General features: G+C 42.6%; 1 protein-coding gene across 2 annotated transcripts; it reads right to left on the reverse strand.

The window, feature by feature from the left end:
- Positions 1-168: 168 nt before the first annotated feature.
- On the reverse strand, positions 169-23368 carry LOC121619333 (serine/threonine-protein phosphatase 6 regulatory ankyrin repeat subunit A). Of its 2 annotated transcripts, XM_041954958.1 has the most exons (35): positions 23132-23368; positions 21566-21664; positions 21177-21329; positions 20906-21031; positions 20652-20684; positions 19908-20060; positions 17436-19798; positions 10461-10544; positions 9540-9618; positions 8621-8691; positions 7843-8043; positions 7683-7770; positions 7388-7530; positions 7080-7187; positions 6885-6989; positions 6289-6367; positions 5997-6111; positions 5712-5794; positions 5567-5630; positions 5273-5341; positions 4980-5120; positions 4759-4870; positions 4544-4570; positions 4114-4188; positions 3784-3985; positions 3563-3650; positions 3296-3413; positions 2953-3187; positions 2751-2838; positions 2584-2667; positions 2328-2476; positions 2163-2245; positions 1617-1699; positions 1414-1505; positions 169-1312 (listed from the first exon to the last, which is right to left on the reverse strand). In XM_041954958.1, the coding sequence occupies exons 7-35, from the start codon at positions 17460-17462 to the stop codon at positions 1014-1016; spliced, it is 3192 nt and encodes a 1063-aa protein (XP_041810892.1). In that variant the 5' UTR covers positions 17463-19798; positions 19908-20060; positions 20652-20684; positions 20906-21031; positions 21177-21329; positions 21566-21664; positions 23132-23368; the 3' UTR covers positions 169-1013. The 2 variants fall into 2 exon arrangements, with proteins under 2 accessions (XP_041810892.1, XP_041810891.1); XM_041954957.1 differs by lacking the exons at positions 17436-19798; positions 19908-20060; positions 20652-20684; ... (2 more) ...; positions 21566-21664; positions 23132-23368 and adding an exon at positions 12489-12887.
- Positions 23369-23507: the final 139 nt, after the last annotated feature.

Below are 23507 nucleotides of genomic sequence, written 5' to 3' on the forward strand. Positions count from 1 at the left end.
TGTTAGGACAAAAACATCAAATACATGTAAAAAGCTTATGTAAAAAAATATTCTCAGACTGATAATGACAATTCATCTGTTACACAGTTCTCTTCTGTCACACAAACTGCAATAAATCAAAAACAAATATTTTTATTCATTCATTACTTAATCTTTACAAACATTGCACCAAGTAGCGTTCATCCTCTGCCTGAAAGTTGCTTGTTCCTAAAAAGGCAATAGTCATTCATTTCACTCTCTCTCCCACACACACAAACACACTATCTCTTTTACACACACACGTACACACAGTGTCAGCCACTTTCCCCTGTCTCCAGTACAGTACACAGACATTGAGTAGTTACAGCATTGCAAGTTTAAAGTTCCTTGGGCCGCTTATTCTGGTTGCCAATCAACTGACTAGTGGATCAATCATACAGTAAATGGGTCTTAAATCCACCTGCTGTCAGAATCAGCTCCCAAAGATTCAGGTTTCCACTCAGAATAATTTCTTAGGATTCAATAATGACTTCCTCTCCTCGGAACTGAAAAGTGGTTCAAAAACAATGACGCTGCATTACTAATGTGACAGTCATCAACGTCTCCCATGATAGCTTGAAGAAGAACTCAGAATAAAAACTCAAAAGTACAGTAGGGAAAACAGTACTTAATGTCCTGGTCCCATAAGATTGTCCCTCAGTTTTTTCTTTAGACAGTCGTGCTACAAAAAAAGCAGTCCTCTGAGTTTTTACAGTGATACTGTCTGAGAGAAATGTAGTGTGTATTCACCTTATTCTATATTTTAGTACATTATTTTCCACCCCGCTGGGTACGCACCTTAAGGAAACAAACATCTGGTTTACAACAAGGGTTATTTTTAGATTTGAAGAGGCTTACCTAAAAATATCTGCACACTGGCTCTATTTTCTTCCTCTTTTCTCTCTTTTAGTTCCTTGTCAGTGTTCAGTTAAGGCTCCTGAGTGGCTGGCCAGCCTGCCAGTATTGCGACACTCTGTCCATTAGGAGGTTTGTCCTCAGTATGTCTCTGAATCAGAGTCATTCATTTCATCGTCTCCAGAGACAGAGGACAGCGGGCGCTCTGGCCTGCAGTAGGAGGCATGGTCAGGCCTCAGAGGGGGTGGGGTGTCAAAGGCCACACCTTTGGAGATGTGGTTGTTGGTGGGGTGGTGGTTGACGACTGTCTGAGTAAGAGAAAGCGCAGGCAAAGCTGCTATGGTGACCATAGGGGAGGTGGGCATCATGGAGTTGAGGATGAGCGCCAGGCAGTCGGCCACATCACGGTTGGGAGCGCAGGACAGAGCTGGAGTGTAACCTACGGATAAGAGAGGAGCGAGAGAGGCTTAAAAAGAATAAATAAATAAAAAAATGAATGAATAATGGGGTGAGTGCTACAGCAGTAAGATGAAAGCCAACCGTTCTCATCCACTGCTAACACACTAGCTCCTTTCCCCAGCAGCTCCTGGACCACCACCGTCAATCCCTTTCTGGCTGCAACGTGCAGGGGCCTGCAGGAAGGTGGAGGGAGATGCACGGTTAAAATAAGTCCAGTCTGAGACTAGCAGATTACCCGACTGCACAGGTGAGTCTCTGCCTGCACCCCTGGGAATGCTACGTACGTCTGGAGAGCAGCATTAGTGCAGTTGATGAGGTTCCGGTCGCTGATCTTCTCCATAATCAACAAGGCACTCGTCTCGTGACCCTGAGACGAACAGGAAGCAACAAAGTGACGAAATTACAAAAAAAAAAAGAAAAAAAAAGGAAAAATTAAACATGTCTGTACAATATCAAAGTACAGCTGTCCCATTATAACCATTGCGAACGACTTTCGAATTAAAAGTGATCAGGCAGGAAATAGATGAAAACTTTTACTTGTCTCTTTTGTATATTTCCCGCATGTGAACCCATAGGACCTGCATTTTTCTTCCAACATGTAGGACAAATTCACTTTTTAGGACATTTTGTGGAAAGCCGTTAATAAATTCACAATACCAAAAGAAAATCACCATTATTTGGATGTGTAATTAACCTTCCCAACAGATGTTTAATACCGACGTGGTTATTTCCTTCTTATTTTTGGTCAGAGGTTCTAATATGTGTTTGGTGACATGCATTCACAATGGTCAGTGAATGGAAAAGTATTTCCTGTCTCTGTGAATTGTTACCTTGCTGCATGCCAGATGTAATGCCGTGTTCCTGTGTGTATCCTGTAGCGTCAAGTCTGCTTTAGCACTGCTCACCAACACCTCTGCAACACATGAGATGGTTACATGTAAAAGGGTTTAGAAGTCAAACACCAACAGTGTAACTGCATCAGTGTGTGTACTGACCCACAGTATTGGTCTGCCCATTGAGAGCTGCCATCATCAGCGGTGTCCTGCGCGAGTGTGTGTCGACTACATTTGCCTGTGCTCCGTGGCTCAACAGAAGGGAGACACACTCCACGTGGTCGGAGAAAGCTGCAGCGTGAAGGGGGGTCCTGCATAGAGACAAACACAGTTAACAATACACAAGAAGAGCGTGTAATCACCACCGACAAATTTAAAAAAATATATGATGTCATTTGCGTCTCGTTGCATCTCTCACCTGCCCTTGGAGTCAGTGGTATTGACGATAGTTGTGCCCAGGGAGTCAATTAACATCTCAGCCACTCCCTCGTTATCGTTCATACTGAAACACACAACACACACTGTCACATACCCTCCATATCTACTCACACAAAAACATTTATTGGTACAGACACGTTGTCTTACACAGCACAGTGCAGTGGACTGAAAGAGTTGCCCTTAATCTTCTTGAACACCTCCTGGTCTAACAACACCTCCACACAAGCATCGTATCCTAGGAAAATAGAGGACAGAAGCGCAAAAGAAGGAACAGATGTAAATACGACTTTGCTGTGGCTTCATCCAGAACAGACTTGTTTGTCAAGTGTGTTGTGCTGTGTCCTAGTACCGTTGTAGCAGGCCCAATGCAGCGGGGTGTAGCCCTGGTTGTCAGTGAGGTGTGCATGAGTTTGTGAGGTGGTGGTAGCGGTGGTGGTGCTGGCCTGCAGCAGGGCACCTAGGGCACCCACACGGCCGCAAGCGGATGCTAGGTGGAGAGGGGAGCGGCCCCGGATGTCTCTGACACACACACTGGCCCCCCGCTGGAGGAGGGCCTCCACACACTCCTCCTGGCCTGTCACTGCCTGTTTAAAAATTACAGAGTGAAAAACAGTAGAAACGATAAAAAATATATTAGAATAAAATATTATGAATCAAGTTGGAATGGTAGTGGGTGTATGTGAATGTCTCACCCCTCGGTGTAGTGCTGTCCGCCCCCAACGGTCTTGATTCTCTACACTGGCTCCTTGACTGAGTAGAGAGTACACACACTCTGTGTGTCCATTCAGCACTGCCAACATCAGAGGGGTCCTGTAAATCGTAAGGAAATATGCTATAAAATATGTACTTAGTTTACATTTCCAGTGAAAGTTATCTCCTCAAACAAATGGTAGCATAGTAATCTCTATGTAAGCCTCCAGCCGAAGCTATTTTGTCTATGCACACGCTCACACACTCACTGTCCGTTGATGTCTTGTGCGTCCACATTAATGTGTTGGTCGTTGTTGCTCATGAGCAGGCGCAGGCACTCTGGGTGGCCATTCATAGCTATGGCAGACAGATACACACACATGCTAGGGCATGACTTATTTTTCTAAAGCAACAACATGTTTTCCATTGTAAAAGCCAGACAATATATATCCAAACAGACATCTGTGTGTACAACTGCCTGCATGTATACCTGCAGCATGTATGGCTGTCTTTTTGTGTGTGTAGTCACAGGTCATGGGTGAGGAGCCGTGGTGCAGCAGTAGAGAGACACACTCCTGATGACCTCTGGAGCAGGCCAGGCTGAGGGGGGTCCGGCCTTCCGGGCTGCAAACGTCCACTTCCAGCAGTGAAGACAAGAGAACCTCTAAAGCTCCACAGTGTCCGTGGTAAGCCTAAATCATTGGAAGACACACATCAACTGACAGCTCTTTTGTGTCAAATAGTGGAGACTGTCAAATCCTCGGTGTGAGAAAAAAACAGCCACATACACACACAAACACACACAAATCTTTGAACTCACCGCCAGGTGCAGTGGACTCACAGGTGCCTGGCTCTCTAAGTCACTGAGGATGTCTGTTCCGGATGTTTCCATCAACTGAAATAGATGGTTCACATATATCTCAGGTCCAAGTTTGAACATCATGAAAGTGGAACAGACATTGAGCCACAGTCACACTACTCCATGTGCTCCAATAAGACAATAAGAAGCAGCTGCTAATAAGATTAAGAGTGCATCACAAAGGTATGTGCAAAATGCATACAGCATTGACCTGACAATTGATATCCAACAAATAACCAGACAGAAGAGGTTTTGAGGTAGCTTCATCAGCCCGCCACATGACCGAACTGCCATGTTCCTCATTTGCCCAACAGAGGGAGCCACACACAAAGAATCAATGTAGAGTAAGGGCTCACTGTGTCACAGAAGATGATGGAAATGTCATTCTTACCACATCAAGAGGTGTCTCGCTTGCCATCTGAAAGAAGCACACACAAAAGACCTTTTATGATACCATGTGTGTACTTTTCTACTGTAGTTTTTTCTACATTTGTAAAACCTTTAAGCACACAGAGATCAGATTTAATGTGCATGATTTTTCAGAATTTCTGAGCCTCCCTGAAGGACAAGGCACATGTTCTCTCTCTGTGTGGCAGCAGTACACACCAGTTCCAGGCAGAGTGTGCGCCCGTAGGCCGAGGCATAATGCACTGCACTGTAACCCTGCTTGTCTCTCACTCCTGGATCAGCATCGTTCCTCAACAGGTATTCCACACATCTGACAAAGACAAAAGAGAAGAGATTAAAAAAGAAAAGAAAAAAATGTTACTGGACATTGAGAATGCTTTGATACACTTTAAGACTTTAAATTAAACAGAGCAACTTACTTCCCATCAGTGTCAGCTGCAGCAGCGTAGTGCAGGGGGCTGCAGCCTCTCTGGTCCAGCTCATTGATGCTTGCCCCAGACCCCACCAAGGCAAACACACACTGGTAGTTACAGTTGGCTGATGCATAGTGTAGTGGAGTCCTGGGAAGGCCAGAGAGTCAACAAAAGCTGTTATTTACGGCAGTGATGACTTTATACTCTGCCTCTCCTCCCCAAAATACAGCCAACGGTCCAGCTCTGTCTTCAGACCTTACTTCATTCATTCCTAGAATTAAATGATATACGTTGCTCACCTTCCAAAGTTGTCTTTCCTGTTAAAGTCCGCTCCTATGTTTAACAGCAGGTTCAGACACTCCAGGTTCCTGGTTGGAGAGACAGTTTTAACAGTTGATGTTTTGTTGACATACCAGTTTATTGTCAACATTTCAGTGCACATAAAAACAGCTTAATACAAAACATACAAAAAGTGTACTAAATAGATGGATAAATTAAAACATATATGGTGTTAAATAGGAAACAAAGAAAGGCATAAAAGAAGGCTCAGAGACAAAACAATAATAAGGCAGTAAGTAGGACTAATGCATCACCCTCCAGCTGCAGCAGCATGTAGACAGGTCCTTCCAAAGTCATCAGGGGTGTCGATGTCAAAACCTGCGCAAATATGGGATCAGCATCAATTAGGATGTCAACCAGATGATTCCAGTGGCAAGAATGGAGTCAGCATGAATGTACCTGAGGACAGCAGCTTCCTGCAGCAATCTGAGAAGCCGCTGAGAGCTGCCAGGTGTAGAGGGAACATCCCGTGAATGCCTCTCCTGTCATCACAGGACATGGAGGGTAAGGTGTGAAAGCATGGGTGCATGTTTGATGACAGAAAAAAACAAAAAGAGAAAAGAATGGTTTATCTTGAGTTTAACCATCCCCATTCATCAGATTATCTCTGCCTCTTATTACTAAAGCACAGATAACATTCTGTGGGAAGATAGGACAGGTGGTTAAATGTCAATTGTTACTAACTTGGCGGTGTTGGCTCCATGTTTGATGAGTGCTGTGATGATGAGCTCATGGCCACAACGGGCGGCGATGTGAAGGGCAGTGTTTCTGCTCTTGTCCTCACAATCAATCTCAGCTCCTACACACACATAATTAAAGAGTATATGTGTGCACTGAAGTTAAAACAATCAAAATAAGAACATCGAGATCATTGTGCATATATATACATACATACTACATTTACAAGCACTACCAGGAAATTCAAACTAGTTTCAATTGAGTAATAAAGTAGACAGCACACTGTACGGGGTCTTACCATTTTGAATGAGGGCCTGTGAGCAGGAGAACCTTCCATGAGTAGCTGCCATGTGGAGGGGAGTCTTCCGGTCCTTACTCTGGACAGATGGAGGGAGAGATCGAGGCGAATGATTATGATTCTGTGTCGAATACTGTGTCTATATATCGGTGTTGCAGTGCATGCAGAGGTACATTAAAGTGACATTGTGGGAAGCTGACTCAGTCTAATACTGTAGTGTTAGAAAGCTTAGAATGAACAGAAGCTATCTTAGACCCCCTTGTGGACCACACATACACCCACACACATATTCCCTGAGCAGCTTGCAGCCTCAGGGATCCACCCCCTCCCTCTTCATCTTCCATATGGCCTTGCATCTTGAGGCAGTGGGGACCTAATATCAGCTTTCATCACTGCTACGAAAGCGTTAACAACACTGTCATTTCAACTTTTTACTACATACTGGTCTGCATACTGCACACTGATACGAGGTGAGGACACTGTGACGAGAGGTGATGTATATACACTCACCGCAGCTGAATCAATATAATACTGTTTTTCAGCTGAAGTTGTGTGTTTCAATGCGTGTATGATAATGTATCTGCATATGGACACACCCGCATGTTGATGTGCGCTCCGTGGGCCAACAGCAGCTCCTGGCACAGCGCCCCCTGGCGTGAAGAGGAGGCAAAGTGGAGAGCAGAAAAACCCCTCTCGTTCACCTGAAACAAGGTACCAATTAACACACATTTCAACACAAGCAGACATGCACATGCTATCTCTCACAGAGAGACGCACACACACACACACACCTGATTGACGTTGGCCCCTGCCCTGATGAGCTCGTTGACCACCACATCCTGTCCGTTGTAGCAGGCCAAATGGAGTGGAGTGTTGCCATAGGCGTTCACCTCATTGACCTACACAAGGACAGAAGAAATAACAGTTTACATATGGTTTTTCAGGAACACTGTATAAGTTGTAGGGCTTTTTTTGCATGTTATTGATTTAGGAACATTTAAACATCATTTTTAGATTTAGCTAGGTCAAGGGGTCATGGCATATTATATACACCTTAAGGACATTGCTAGTGCATGCATATATTTGTGTCTGTACTGACGTGGACCCCCAGGCTCAGCAGGTAGTGCACTGTGCTGCTCATGCCACTGGAGGCGGCTGCATGGAGCGGGGTGTAGGCTTTCTTGTCCTTGCAGTCCACTTCTGCTCCGCTGGCCACCAATAATTTCACCACCTCCAGGTGGCCTGAAACAGAGGAGAGGGGGGAGGAAATTCTGCTAAGTCAAGATATGCACACACAAGGATTTATCCACTGCAGAAAGCAGTGTGTATGACTAGGGAGATACAGAGGCTTCATCTAGTCTGAACAAAAAGTGCATCTGCACATTATGACTCACCCATGTAGGCTCCCCAGTGGATAGCTCTCCTGTCCTTCTTGTCAAATGCATTAATGTTGGCTCCTCTGGACAGCAGCAACTTGACCATCTATTACACAAAGCAAATTAACTGGATGTTGACATGCGTGAGTGTCTCTGCATGTGTCTGAAAGAGACCAACCTCTACATGACCACTGAAGGCAGCGTGGTGCAGGGCAGTGCGTCCCGCCCGGTCGGACACGTTGACATTGCTGAGCAGCGGGACCAAAGCTTCGGCACAGCGTACCGCCTTGTTGCTAGCAGCAACATGGAGCGGCGTCTGCCAGTTCTTGTCCCGGGCGTTAACATCTGCGCTGTGCTTCAGCAACACTGCCACTGCATCCTGGGTGGAAAGTGAGAATGGGTCAGAGTGTGCAGACAGAGGGTCTATTTTCTAATATGCCTCAGTGTTCTAACAAAGTGTGTGCAGGTGGCTGTGTGTGGGTGGTTATAAAAATCTTTGCTATTCTTAGGGGGCTTCTATGCCGACAATAGCACTGAGAATGAGAAACATAACAGGCTGTGTTAGTGCAGGCATGTTGCCCAGGTCCAAGCAAAATAGGTAAATGGATTTTAAAGGTTTATTAAACATCAATACACTGCACAGTGGTTATGTCATTTTACCCCTTTAAGGCTAGATTGCACAAATCTGCAAATCCTCCCATCTCATGCCAGTTAGGTAGCTAGTCTGTCTCACTGAAATGAAAGAAGGCTGCGTTTTTGGTTTCGAGCTATTGTCAGTGGGAAAGCCCCTTTAGTGGGGTTGAATTTGTTTCAACAAACAGGGGTATGAAAAGCTGTAATAATCTAATTGTTATCTAAGTGCATTTTATTGCTGATGACAGAAGAACATAGTCACATAATTATAGTGGAGTCACCAAGGCACACATTAGCAGTAGTTTGTTTGTGTAATGTGTTACCTCACTACAAGAGGCGACGGCTCGGTGAAGAGGCGTCAACCACTTGTTGTCTTTGGCATTAACTCTGGCTCCTTGGATGAGAGAAGCAGAGAGCGAGAGGGAGAGCGAGAGATGTCAGAGATATGTCAACAGTGGAAACCTGTGAAAATGTCTCATCACTGAAAGAGACATTAAAGGCCCAAGATACCAAACTATGTGAAGTGTGAAGAATAAACAAAAAGACAAGCGGATAGTTTAAAAGGCTTTTTACATGACCTATGGGAAGGGGGTGTTGTGAGCCGACACATATAAAACTCCCATGAGCCTCTTTGGCACAGCTTGGGGGTTAAAATAGCCCTGAAGCTGCACCTGTTACTTGCTCTTCACATTATTGAGAAACAGTGACTCTCTCTCACACACACACACACACACACACGCGCACATGCACGTGCACACACACACAGACACACACACCGCTTGTGTTACAACAGGGTTGACCCCACCTCCTGATATGCTCAGCTGACTTCACAGAAAGTTAAGCCGACATAGACCCTATCAGATGATTGATAAATCACCAGTTGCCAGGGGAGGGTGACAGTCACAGAGCAGGGGGCAGACACACTGAGGGAACAGGGAGCAACATGTGACGATGAGAGTGGTGAGAAACAGGCAGTGGCTTTGAAGACTTTAGGAAGGCATGGCGAGATGGACAGAGGATGGGGGTAAACTGACAGGTAAACAGACACAAATTTAGGAGGGCTAATACGGACACATGAAAACCAGGACCAGATGGATGCATACAGGGATGGCTACTAACAGACAGTGTGGATGCATGAGTCAGCTTTCAGGTAGACATAATACTAGAGATGGATGTATATTAGGTGGAAATTAAGTTGAATGGATGGCTGAAAAGATTGATAGATTGGGCTGTTGTGTTTACCTGAGAGGATAAGCAGCTCAATGATCTCAGCGTCTCCCAGATAGGCTGCAGCGTGCAGAGGCGTCCGCTTCTCGTTGTCCTGACAAAAGATCCCAAAACACAGAAAAACACCAATTTAAGCGTGTACCTTTTTTCTGCTTTTTATACAAATCCACGCCTTCAGACACATGCTCACACATACAAACACACATAGTGATGGAGTGACATGCCACAAACACAATCCATAAACCTTACACTGCCCCAGACCACAAGAAACATGAGACTAGAGTCACAAGGAGACTAATGTCTATCGTGTGTTCACTCGTATTCATCACTTTGCTCCATCATTTCAACACACCCTGCTACTGCATCCCCAACTCTCTCTCTTTCGGTGCAGGAAAGAGCAATCAACAGAGTGGGGCTATAAACAAATGTCATGTGACTGTAATAGGCCTGGGCCAGTGTTGCTGACTCCATGAAGACTCAGTGTGATGACCCAAGCACTATAGACCCACATAAAGACCAAAGCACAGAGAGAAAGACAAAGGCAGTGAAAACTGAATGTGGTGTAAACTGAGGAAATGGGAGCAATGGGAGAAAAAAAGCAGAGATATCAGGTGAAGGTTATGTCCTTAAACCAGAGTAGAGGATATTGTCATGAACAGTTCGTGTGTTCTGCAGTGGTTGACAGCTATATAAGATGGGGAAGCTGCCAGAAGGCACTCTCAGTCAGTCAAGCAATCGATAGGAACCCAAATCAATTGTAGCCGGCTGGCTGACTGCTGCTCTCCTTGGTGTTTTTTATATGTCATGGTGTGTGTGAAGCTACAGTGGCAAACACTAATACAAAGTGCGATCAGAACACATATACATACATATGTATAGACATATAAAGTATATTGGGAGAAAACTGGGGGAAATGTCAAAACAAGTGTGACTTACCTGAATGTTCACATCCTCCTTCTTGAATATGAGGGAGCGAACTTCATCTGGGTCCACGTTGAAGATGGCTCTTAACAGAGACGGCTACAGAGATCAAAAAAAAAAAAAAAAAAAAAAAGATGAGGAAATGCTGATGTACACTTTAACATACTCGATTTGCAAGGCAGTAATTTTCTATGCTGACAAGTGTGTTATCAGTGAGAGTTATGAGAGTTACAGATGGGAGAGTCTCACACACAGACACTGTAATCCTGAGCTGGGAGAGAGCCATAGGTCACAAATGGCTGTATATCACCAATTTGTTTATGACAGTAGCTGCTGCATCATATAGTACATCACATGAGCGCACGCCTGCATGCACGCAGTGTGGAACACAGTGGAAAGTGCGAGTCTGTCAAGGGTTAAAGCTGTGCTCTCTTGACACTTGGTGTGAAGCCAGCTGATAAGAATATAAATAATTTTATAGTTATATGAGGTACATATGTACTGAAGAACACAAACTTAACGAAAGGAGGACATTGCAAATGACTGAGGAACAAAAACAGACTGGCTAGACCTCTATAATACTGTCTGTCAGTTTGGTTTCATTTACTGTGTGAGTGAATGTTAACAGTTGCTCTGAGCATGAGAGCATGGTGCCTGATACTGAGTGGGATTTGTACACAGTGAGTCCATTCATATTAAAGGACACTATTTAATTATTATTATTTATTATTATTATTTAACACTATTTTAAGCTCATAATTCAATTCTACATACCGAATTCAAAATACAGTAGCCATATGTTTTATGTTTATGGTTAATTGTTTATTGTATAGTTCATTGTCTTTGCGACTTCAATTTTAATCTCGGATAACAAATAGAATCTGAAATCAAAGTGAAACTACTGTGTGATCTGACAGAACACAAGAGCTTTGTTCTTTTTACATGGAAGACTGCAAACTATGTAAACATTTTGTGACACATCTGATGTCTGGTATAATTGCTGGACAATAATCTGCACAACCGTGACTTGCAAGTTACGGTGATCATGATTATATATCCCCGTTTGTCACCAACATCTGAGTGACAAATTGATTTTATTCTATTTATAATAATGCTACTCTTTATTTACTCCATTATCTGATAACTGAAAACTCTTCCTTGTTTTGTCAGAATAAGTCATTAGTATGAGGATTTCAATGAGAAAATAACAATGATAATACACAATTTACTATAAGCAGTGCTTTTCTTTGTGCTGCAACATTACTGAAAATGTACTGACAAAATATATTTTTTAAATATTTATTCATCAAGTACTTAAAGTTAATTATACCGTGGGTGTCACTGATAACATTGTCACATGGGCACCTTTTCCCCCTGCAAGGGCTGCCAAGTTAGACCATTCAGTACTACATAAGTACTATGATGTGGATAGTTTTTGTCCATTTTCCCCGTCCCTCTCTCATTTCATGCAGCTAAAAATAAGTGGGGCTGTCAGGCATGTCGGTGTATGTCTAATGCCTATTACACCGATGACCACTGCAACTATCTCGGAGATTAAAGAAGGCAGCGATGGACTGAGATCATCAGAGCCGGCTTTTCCCTTTCTTCGAGTACACATCAAAGAGCCGCTTTTGATGGGAAGAACCTCACTGTCTGCAGTGTTTTAATGGTGAGCTTGTCTTTTAATCAGCTAACACCGGAGACAACAAAGGCCGAGGCTTTGGTGATAATCTATACAAACCAGCAGTCTTCTCATATGGCAGGGCTATAATGGTGATTGTATTGGTGCTATATTTAGCACTAGGTGGAGAGTGTTGGCAAGTACATTGTATTGTCATGCAATGGAACATGTAACTATGCACTTCAACACAGGTTTAAATCAGGCCAGGTGTGAGAAGTGCAACGATCTGTTCAAAGCCCCAGTGAATGCTGTCATTCACACAAAAAACTAAAAGAAAAAAGACACAGCAAAACCTTTGCTGATTCACATTCAGCAAACTCTAATTCAATCACTGAAGAAGCAAACGCAGGGACCCATCTCACCTTGTCCTCCTGAACGGCAGCCCTTCGAGAGGCATGATGGGATCTGCGGTCTGGGGAAGATTTGGGCCGAGGAGGTGGGGGTGAAGAGGAGGGCTCATCCTCCTCCACCTCCTCCAGCACCACGATACACACACGGCTAGCCCGCTCTGACCGCATCAGGAACAAACACACACTCACCAACACAATCACTCACACACACTGTCTCTCTCACACAAGCATACTGTAAATACACAGTGTTCCTTCTTACATACGTGTGCAATTCAGGAGCACAAAGGTCAGCAATAAATCCCACAAACCGAATGGTGTCCTTGTAAACAAACACGGCACATCTTCAGGTAAAATCCAATGTGAAATCCAGCTCTGTCCTCTATCTGTCAGTGTTGCTTTGCAGCATGTCTCCTCTCCTCCTCTCTCTAACCCACACTTGCGATCTCTGTGAGCGGCAGTAGCGGAGACAGCAGGGAATTCCTCTGCGTAATGGTGGCGGTAAGCGGCATGCGGCAGAAAGAGCTTGGGCTGCCTAGCAGCACACAGGAAGCTACATATCCTAACTGCTGTGCTGCAGCCAGGAACACACGCATCAGATAAAAACACACACAGACAGAGACCCTGTGATTAGCGTGGACGGGGGCCGTAGCAGCCGATGTGTGAGTGGGCATGCGTCGCTGGTTTCAGGCAGACTGCTGAAGCCAGCTCTTTCAAAAGGAGAGACAGAGAGAGGGAGAGGAGGGGGAGGGGGAGGGAGAGAGAGAGAGAGAGAGAGAGAGAGAGAGAGAGAGAGAGAGAATGAAAAGAAAGGGGAGGAGAGTTGGGATGAAAGTGGAGAGAGTGAGAAAGAGAGAGAGAGAGAGAGAGAGAGAACAATTGTAGGCAGGTACCGAGTGTGGAGCACTACAAAACACAAAGAATCCTGAAGATGAATGGAGCGGACAAAGATGGGGATAGGAAACCCAATCGGTGCAAAATGGTTGGAGAAAGTTCACAGCGAAACACTGACTCAAAATACATAATATACATAAAAAGTGATAAAGAGGGAGCAATAAAGATAAGTGAAAAAAGAGGAGAATTAATAGCAAGAGATGCGAGCAAACTGGCCTGAAGGACAGTCTGGGTCCTATTTTGATGCCCAATTGTTATCTGGCCAATTGCCGGACAGTGTCTACGCATGAGTCCCCTGTGAGTTAATTTAAGTGTAATAACAAAAGCATAAGAGGAATAACGATGCTACAGAAGAGAATGATGGTGCAGCACTATTGATTCTTTACTGAAAGCCCTGCTATCTTCACCATCCTTTGCCGTGTTGTTTGTTGAGAGCCTCAGTACAGTCTGGATGTCTGAATGTTTGCATCTGACTTTATTGTGATTTTATGATCCTTGTTTTATGGATCCTGTGCTAATCCACTCGACAAAGCTCTGATCTCTGGTACTGTACATCAAAGTAATGGCGTGAAGCACCGGAGGTTTCCTCATACTCAATTAAATGGCCAAGCTTGAGTCAACATAAAAAGCTGTAACTCACAGGGCACAGTAAACACAAAACCATGTGCGCTATAATGTTGTGCTAAATAAGATTTTAGCGTTCTCCATCTTCATAAAGCTGGTGCTAAAATAGAAATAGCCTTTCTTTCTAAATGTAAGAGAATGAAAGAAAACGGATAACAGATCGGTGTGTGTACGTGTGTGTGTTTCAGTATCCTCTTTGGTGTATTGGTGGCATAGCTTCAAAAGTCCCCATCCCCTCATTATAAAACTGGAACAAACTGGCTTTGCCAGAGAATGTGAGGGTAGCTAACAAGACCAGTCTGTGCGTGCATGTCTGTGTGTGTGTGTGGGTTTCAGTCTAACTTCATATTCAACACAGATCCTAAAAAGAGCGATCTTGCCAAGCCACACAACCCCATTAACTCAGAGGGAGGGACAGAGCGAGGAAGGACGAATGAGAGGGAGAGATTCAGTAGGATGGAGCTTTTCTGCAGGCCTAAATTTTGAGTCTAATGGACTTACCATTTATAAACTCAATATGAAACACAGCCTTACAATCTTTCTGCTCCTACAGTTGGCGTTACAGTTTGCTTCTAAAACAGAAATAAAGAATGATGTTTGGGAAGCGAAGCGTACAAACAAACAACCGGTGTGTTGTCTATCCCACTTGCTAGCACTGAGGATACTCTCAGGAGCATAGCCCAGAGATGTTTACAGAGCACATTTGTTGTAATTTACCAAACAGAAATTAAACTTTCTGTGAACAGTGATGATTCATGTGTGCTTACAGATGTAATCACGACTCAAATCCATAATCAAACATGTGGCAGACAAAGATGAGCATTCCTTAACATAGGCAGCAACATATTTTGTGACGTGTTGGACATGGGCTTTCATGAGACAGGAAGAGCTCACACACCTGCTGCATTTTTGTTGAGCTGGTGTTACCACAGCAATGGGACAAATACAGAAGGTGAACCCAATCTCATCAAAACGACACGAGGATGCAGGCACAAATACCCACAAATAAAATGCCAATACAACCTACAAGCTTTACGTCATGTGAGATTCAGTGTGATAGTGCGCATGTGTAGGTGAAAGAATGCAGCTTGCAGTGACCTCTGCTCTGACCCTGTGACAGGCTGCACTGTGTGTAATGTAATCCCAGTCCAGAAACAAAAAGGCCAGCACGTGTGGGGGTATGTGTGTGTGTGTGTGCTGGGACACACACACATGCAGAGAGCAGCAGCGATGAAGACCCTAACATTTAAAGATTGCAAAGGTTTAAAGATCAAAAGAGGACGATCTAATAAAGCTCTGCTGTCCTGACATGTGGAAGGTTATACTTACTTACTCATTTGTTTTTAGTCATATCCAAATGACATATATAGTGTGTATTACAGTGTTCATCCTAACATTGCTCTGGCACATTGTCTACTAGCACAACCACAGTCAAAAATGGGGACCTAAAGCAATTGTTCTGTATATTTATACTATACTTATTTCACTTGTACATGAACAATATGTTGCATGGTGTTTAGAGGCTCTTTGGCTTTTGCGGATACATCTGAAAACAAACACAAACAAAACAATACGCTCTCTTGTATGTTTGACCTCCTGTTTTCATTGTGTTCTCTCAAATGCCTCTAACATCTCGCTCCTCTGGCAGGACCACAGCCGGGTTAGCACACTCTGCATGCTCCTAAGCTACAGGATGCCCTCTAGAGGATAGAGAGAAGCCCTTGCCAAAACTGACACGCACTCCTCTGTCATGTCCTCTGACTGCAACTATTTTTGTCCATTTGTCCAGTTATCTGTCAGCCAGCACTACAGAGAACAATAGAGAATAGAGAGGGGGACCTAATCACACACACACACTTCCGCTGGCTGCATTCCTGCTGACTGCTCGGAAGACTGGTCAGACCAGGACAGGCCACAAAGCTGCACAATCACTGACCCACTTTGACTGAAGTTCACATTTTTACCAAACTCCACAGTGACAGTGATATCTTACTATGACCATTGAGGGTCAAATCTGCCACCACAAAATCAAGATTGGACAAGCACTTGTCTGCCATAATGACTTCAATGGGTGTGATTATTGTTTTCATTCAATTATTGTTATTGTTATTGTTATTATTATTATTATTATTATTATTATTAGGAATTTTGGAAAATGTAATAAATCATGCCCAATGCCTATCACAACTTTAAATTGCAAGTTTTCACCATGACTAACACTCACAAAACAATTTCACTCAGTTTACACTGATATGAAACAGAGAATGAAAAATGCGGTACTTAAAAAACTGCATCCAACAAACATTTGATAGTTTTACTTAGTGACACAAATGAGTAATAATCAAAAATGTCAGTTTTCTTTTGATTATTGGCTGACTGAATTATTTTCTTGGGTAATTATTACTTCCCATTATCTGTCAAGCACATTCAGAGAACAAACAGAACTTTCTGGAGATGAGACTCAAGTATGTAGTCATTTTTATTTAAAGTAAAAGTAATTTAAAAGTAATGCAGCATGCAAACCCACGTCAATGTGCCTGACTACTTTTAGCTTGTGGAAAGTGTCCAATTCATGGCCACAGCTGGGGACTTGAACCAGCACCACCTGCTATTTAGTCTGACAGCTCTTTGTTATCCCCAACAACAGGTGACAGGCCACAGCTACCCCGCAGAAAATTTGTAGGGAGCTGAACTAGACAGCTGACAAAACAAACTCCCTGGGCACAATATCGGCTTGCACTCAGTTGGCTAATTCGGAAACATGCAATCCAACTCGAGATAAGACGTCTCACTAACTTTACGTTAATAATCTTATAATAGGGTGACATAACGTTAATACTTGTCCTGCATAAGTTCAAGCGGCTAACTAACATGAGCAGAGCAACGGAGTTAGCCACGCTGTTTACCTCGTCGCTATCCAGCTGTGTTAACCAGTCCATCACCCCCAGAAAAAGCAACAAACAGCAAGCCAAAAACACCGAAGAAAACTGGCAAATGGCCGTGTAACTACTGATTAATTTAACACAAAATTACCCGTTTTAACCGAGCTAAGTTAACGAAGGGAAACAGGTGACTTCACGTTGGAAGAGTTCTCATGTTATGTTTTTCTGTTGACTGGTTACCGCTAGCTAGCTAGTTAGCATGTGTTAACGTATCAGTTGACTGAGTGGTAAGAACGATAGCAACAGTAAGCAACATTAACTTAGCCACTAGACCTTTATTTTGACACTTTCAATCCCTAGACTGCTTTGACTCACTATAAATTCTTACTTCTTTAATGTTAATAAAGTTAAGCTCTCACAAGAGTGAACCATTGATGTGACACGGTGCTGACTAACGTTGCATAAAAACATTCAAGAAAACGTTATTCCTACAAAAAGTGGCACCAACGCGTTAACTTAACATTCAATTTTAGCTATGCTAACATTAGACAGATGACGTTACCTGGTCTTGTATCTTCAACACAGCCATATTCCCCGTATAAAAACCAAGAGGAGGTAGTAACTCGCCCGGGAGTTACTATAAATTAACCGGGGGGCGGAGGGGACTGACTGAGGACAGACTCTCCGGAGCGGAGTCAAACGCTGCCGCTTCCCTCCCTCTTCCTTCCTGCCATGGACAAAGTCACCACATCATGGGACATGAATGACAAAACGGAAGCGTTGGGATCGACACACACTGCAGTCAACAAACTGCGTACAACATATATAATCCCAGCAAACGCTATTGAAAGCTGGCTGGACGCACAGTCCGTTCAGCAACAGGCTCATGAGAAGTCGCAAAATTCCGAACATTTTCATCGGCATTAAACACTACACCTTTAGTACTTTACTGTATCTTCATCATAATTCAATCTCCCGCAACCCACAATACAAATGTCACACAGAAACAGACTAAAACGCTTTGACTCATATATCCACATTCATTCTTCATTTTTTGTGGTATTTGTTGGGCTTCCAGTATATATTTATTGTACTACCTATATGAAATGGTGTAATTAAAAAAAGAGGCACGCTCCCAGTCTGATAGACATACAGTACATTTTCTGCTTTTACAATGTCATGAAGATAAAGCCAATCAGTGGTGGAAGCAGTATTCACATCCTTTGCTTCAAGAAAAGTACCAATACAACAATGGATAAATACTCCATCACAACTAGAAATCCTGCATAAAAACTCCTACTTGAGTATCAAAGTTATTAATAACAAAATTAAAGTATCAAAATAAAAGTAGTGGTTTAGCCCCCCTGACTGACATATTATTATGTAAGACATCATTAGATTATTAATAGTGAAGTAACAATGTGTAAGCAGCATGTTTAACTTTCATCACTGCTGAAGGTGGAGCTAGTTAGAAGAATTTTATACAGGCTACACTTTTATAAATAGGGTACCACATATGGCTGAGGGGTGGTGAGATGATTAATGGGAGAGGAAGGAAGAAAAGTCCAATACACAAATCTTCAGGACTTATTCTGTGTAATCTTTGAGATGAGATATTGGCTCATTTGAGCACTTACTGAAATGAAACCACGTGTGAAATGAAACCATCTATTGAACTCCTAGACATCTGAAATGTACTGTAACCATGACTACACTGCTTTTCGCAGCATGTCAGAGGCAAAAAAGGTTGGAAAACACTGATTTAGTCTTTAACAATGTGTTGTGGAATAGAAAGTACAACACTTATTTTTGAAATGTAGTGGAGTATAAGTATAGCATAAACCTCTACATTGTACTAACAGTACTTAAGTAAAAGTAAATGTACTTGGTTACTTTCCACACTGCAAAGCAGTGTTCAACAAGTAAAATCTATTAGGTGTTGTTGTGACTGTATCTGCCTAAAAGCCTCTCACTTCCAAACTCATGATTTATGAAGAAATATACATCGGGAAGAAACACACAACACATGAACACACACATTTGCAAAACTGTATGATACAATGATATACATAAAGCATAAACATACTGCTCAGCACTAGGACTGAGTTATTCCTTCCATAAATACACCACTGGACTGGTATCTCCCACTTACAGTTCAGTCATCAAGGCAGATTTTGATGCATTTATGACATCAGGATTTCGTCCATCTATGGTTTTAGACTGATGACAAGACATTTAGACCCTTTGGTCCATGAAATCTCCTATGCCGTTTGAGACGGGAATTATTAGAAAACTGTTTGCCACATACACCACATTTGTTTCTCTTTGTGTGGCTGTGAAGGTGCTGGACGAAACTCTCTTTGGACTCTAAGCATTTCCCACAGATTCCACACATACGGGTTTTATCCGCTGCGTGTGCTTGCGCGTGTGTCTTCAGTGTGTATATGTAATGGAAAGTCTTTCCACAGGCTTTACAACAATGAGGACCTGTGGCGCTCTGACTGACAGTTAACTGTGTTGATTTCTTTATATTTAAACTCAAGGATGGTAAAGATCTTTTCACAAACTTTCTCCTCTTTGAACTGGGTGCCTTTAAACCTGAAGGTGTATGGTTTGTCTTCCACTCCTCAATCTTGTCTTCAGCGGTGTGCTGACATTCCCCTGCTGGCTGCCATATCCCACCAACTCCACTACCAGGTTGAGGTTCCAGAGGCTGAGTTGAAGAATTACAAAGCGGACGTCCCTTGCTGCTTTCCTCACTGTTGATTTTGCTGGGATCTTGAATATAACTTCCCACACATACGATGTTAAAGGCAGAGTACTGGGTGTGATCTGTCTCCAGACTTTGCTCTCCCATTTGACTGTTTGGCATTTGCTCACCTTTAATCTGCAGTTGCTCTGTGTTCTGCAACTCAGAATGACTCACTGTGGATAAGAAAAAAACAAAAAACAAAAAATGTGTTCAGTTGTTTGCATCACAAGTTTAAACATGCAGCGAAAGTGAAGTTTTGCATGCCATGCTCTCCAACCAGACCTAGTCTCGACATATCCTGTTCCTCTTTAATTTGATGCAGCCGCGAGGTCTTTTCATCCTCCTGGTCCAGATTACCGAGTTCCTGCTGACACCAGGGTTCAGGACTCAGAGGAGCCTCCTCCTCAAAGGTAGAGCCAGAGGGCTGATCAACCTCTAAGGGGAATGACAGGCAGTGCACTTTATTTACTAATAATAACAAATCAGTTAACAAATATCTCTTTCTTTGCAGTCAGTACTAAATGAAAATATAATCCTGAAGGCCTCTGTCAATGCAGACCTGTGGGTATACCACCCATACAACCTATTAACACATTACATTGTTTTTACAGACTTTGACTCAAAAATGCATGTAGTTTTCAGTCAAACTGCTGCTGAAGCTGCTTTTCACAGCAGTTTGAAGCAGACGTGGTAACCCTGTCGCAAAAGAAAGCTCAAAATATGTTTCCAGCAAAAGAAAGTAAAGAGAAAAATAGAAGAAGAGATTAAGAGATTATTCCAGGGTTCCTCAAAGAAAGTAAAAACACAATTAGCCAAGTTTCTTTCTATTCAGGGAAGATATTACTGCTATTGTGGAGATAATGAATGCATAGTTATGCAAGTGCTGTATTTGTTTTTCTGTATTTATGCAACAAATATTTACAATTAATTACATAGCAGTGTTCACAGCAGTATTCTGAAACTGAAAAGGGTAATAATTAATCATTTGAGAACAACTGAGGGGTATCAGACATACTGTATACTAACCTGCATCTTGGCTTTGCTGCAGTATTGCATAACCTGTAAAGTAAAAGGACAATATACAATCATACCCATTATTACTTTGCTAACAAAATAATAAATACTAAAATGGTTGTCCCTACTAAAATAACTGCCATTTACCGTTGTTATTAGTGGTGGAACTAGCACAAGGCAGATATCTAAAACAGAACTGAAACAACAAAACATAGGAATGGTAAAATAAGAGCAATGGTATGAGAAAGCCAAGAAATTGCACTTACAATGTTGCTTAGATATGTGTCGCTCAAAGTTACATTTCCGATAAATTATCTTCCTGCAATACGGGCAGTGCCAGTGACTTCTGCGCTGGATCCTGTCTTTGCACATACATGGTACAACAAATTTTTCTGAAATGAGAAACAAAGAAGCCTGTTTACAACTAGCAAACACCTTAAATGGCTGGACGCTTACAAGAACATTATTTTTGTTTTAGCACACTCCCCTCATACGAAATAAAGTATTATATTTGATTTCAGTTTAAATAAAACTTACCTTTGCCGCCCTCAGTAAAATGAACAGCAAATAGATAATGCTTTCTCATTAAGTGTGTCTCAGTGGCCTCAGTTGTCTTCAAGCAGTAGGGACAGTTGCCTTCGGCTGCAAACTTCAGAAAGTCGGTGCGTGAGGTGAAGACACACTGCAAATCTGGAAAATAAATGAGGATCTAGTTAAGTTACTTTTCAAAACAGTACAGTATTAAAGAGAGATGTGTTTACAGTGGCTGACTTGGTGCATCACACTGGTGTGGGTAACAGTGTTTACTGTCAAGTTCACAATCTTTTCTGGCAAGATTTTTACAAATTCATAACATTTCACTGAGCTTCACAGAATTAAATGAACTTGAATGAACGGGAGGATTTATTATTAGACTTAAGTCCTACCACTGGAATGGCCGGGGCCTTTTCTGGCCTTGCGGGGAGGACTTGAGTCTGATGAACATGGGCTGGTGGCAGCAGGGGCTCTTTGGTTGGCATAACCTGCTGCAGAGAAAAAGAAGAACAAAGCAGGTTGGATTTTAGGGCTAGTGGCATGACCATATTGAGAAAAAAAGCTTGTAAGTTGTTGCATTACATTAAAAACTGTTGCTGTTTTCTTTTTCAGAAACATATTTTTGTCCAGATGTTAAGCATAGCAATAGATGTTTACAGCAAACATTCTGACCTGTCACAGTTGGTTAAACAAAACAAAACAAAACACAGGAATTTGCTCATGACATTGACACTGGTTCTGTTCCAGTCTCCCAGTAGGCCTTGATGGTGTGATAGTGACCCTGAAACTATATCATGTCAAAATGTTGTCAAAAGGCCTGCTGAGAGATGTTTTTGCCAAACGTGTCATCATTAAATCTATCAGGAGCGACATGATTCTGTATCTTTAGGTGTTACATAGCCCAAATGCTAGGAGGCATCACATTAATAAGACATTCACGATAAAGCTATAAGTTATATTGTCTGTCATTGACATATACCAACTTAGTAAGTGCACAGAATGACTATGTTAATGCTTATTGGTGTATTATTTGTATTGTATAAACTGTGCATAATCCTATATAAAAAGCCCCAGTGACTGTTTGTGTTGCTCCCATTTTTGCTTTATATCACTGCTGGCAAACAGCTTATGTTCTACTGGGGCTGCGGGTACAACATAAACTGCTGCTTACCTCCTGAAAGCAGCAGCCACGGTTACACTTAACGTTACCTCCTTGTAGTAACGGTAGCTAATCTAGCGGTGCTAGCTGTATTGTTGTCCATAGCTAGCGTACCATGTCGGACTGACATTATAAATAACAAGACCCATAACATTGGCTTAATGTATGTCATCTGTATTGGATTCTTTTACGATGTTAGTAACTGTAGAGCCGGAGTTCAATGCGCAACACACATAACTAGCAAGGTAAAATGTTAAACACGTGAACGCACTGCGTCAACTCAAGATAACACCTATATTTAGTTTGTAACGTTAGCTCTCTCATGTATTACTACCGTTTTGTGAATTGACACACATGCACTAGTTGTAGCCTAAAACCAACGACCTCTGTAATGAGCATAACATTGTAACTAGCTGGCTGACTAACTTAACTACGAGTTTTATTTCTTCTTCTTGAATGTTGACCGCGTCAGCACTTCAACGGTTTTAATTAACGTTAAACCAAAACCCCGCACAATAAGACCGTGAGACACTTCCTAGTATCTTCACTGTCAGGAAATATATAACATATATCAACATAACAAACAACTGTTGTAACTTGACAACACTGCACCGATGTTTGAAGCTAGCTAGCTACACTTAACAGACCTGAAGTAAGTGCCACCTTGTTTGTGAACCGTTTCAACGTTACCACTCAGACATGAACAGAGGTGAGACTATTTTGTGGTGCTATTTGCTGCTCGCCGGGTTAAAGAGGACTACCCCGCCGTCTAGACCGCATGTAGTTCGGATGGACCAACCTTCTTTTTGTGGTAACTTGGCTTTGAGGATCATGTCCAACAGAGAGCGATGGCGGTCGTTTTCTTCCTTCAAACGGGTAGTCTGCTCCTCGTAGTCCGTTATTGTTTTTTCAATAGCGCCTAATATTTCTGAAGCAGCAGTGTGCAGCCGCTCTGTGACAAATATTTTGAGGTCTTCGATTTGACCCATCTTTCTACCTTTAGTAAACACGGTCTATCTCCACCAGGAACAGCATACACAGGAAGTGAGCCAGTCGGAATGAAAATTAAAGTTCCGTTTTCTCCTTTCAAAATAAAAGCATTTCCCGAACATCACAGTTTTACCTTGTCATGATAATAAATTCATATTCTGGGGAAGACAGGTGGGTGATCTATC

This window comes from Chelmon rostratus, chromosome 16, assembly GCF_017976325.1.
Source record: "Chelmon rostratus isolate fCheRos1 chromosome 16, fCheRos1.pri, whole genome shotgun sequence".
NCBI classification, from domain to species: Eukaryota; Metazoa; Chordata; class Actinopteri; order Chaetodontiformes; family Chaetodontidae; genus Chelmon; species Chelmon rostratus.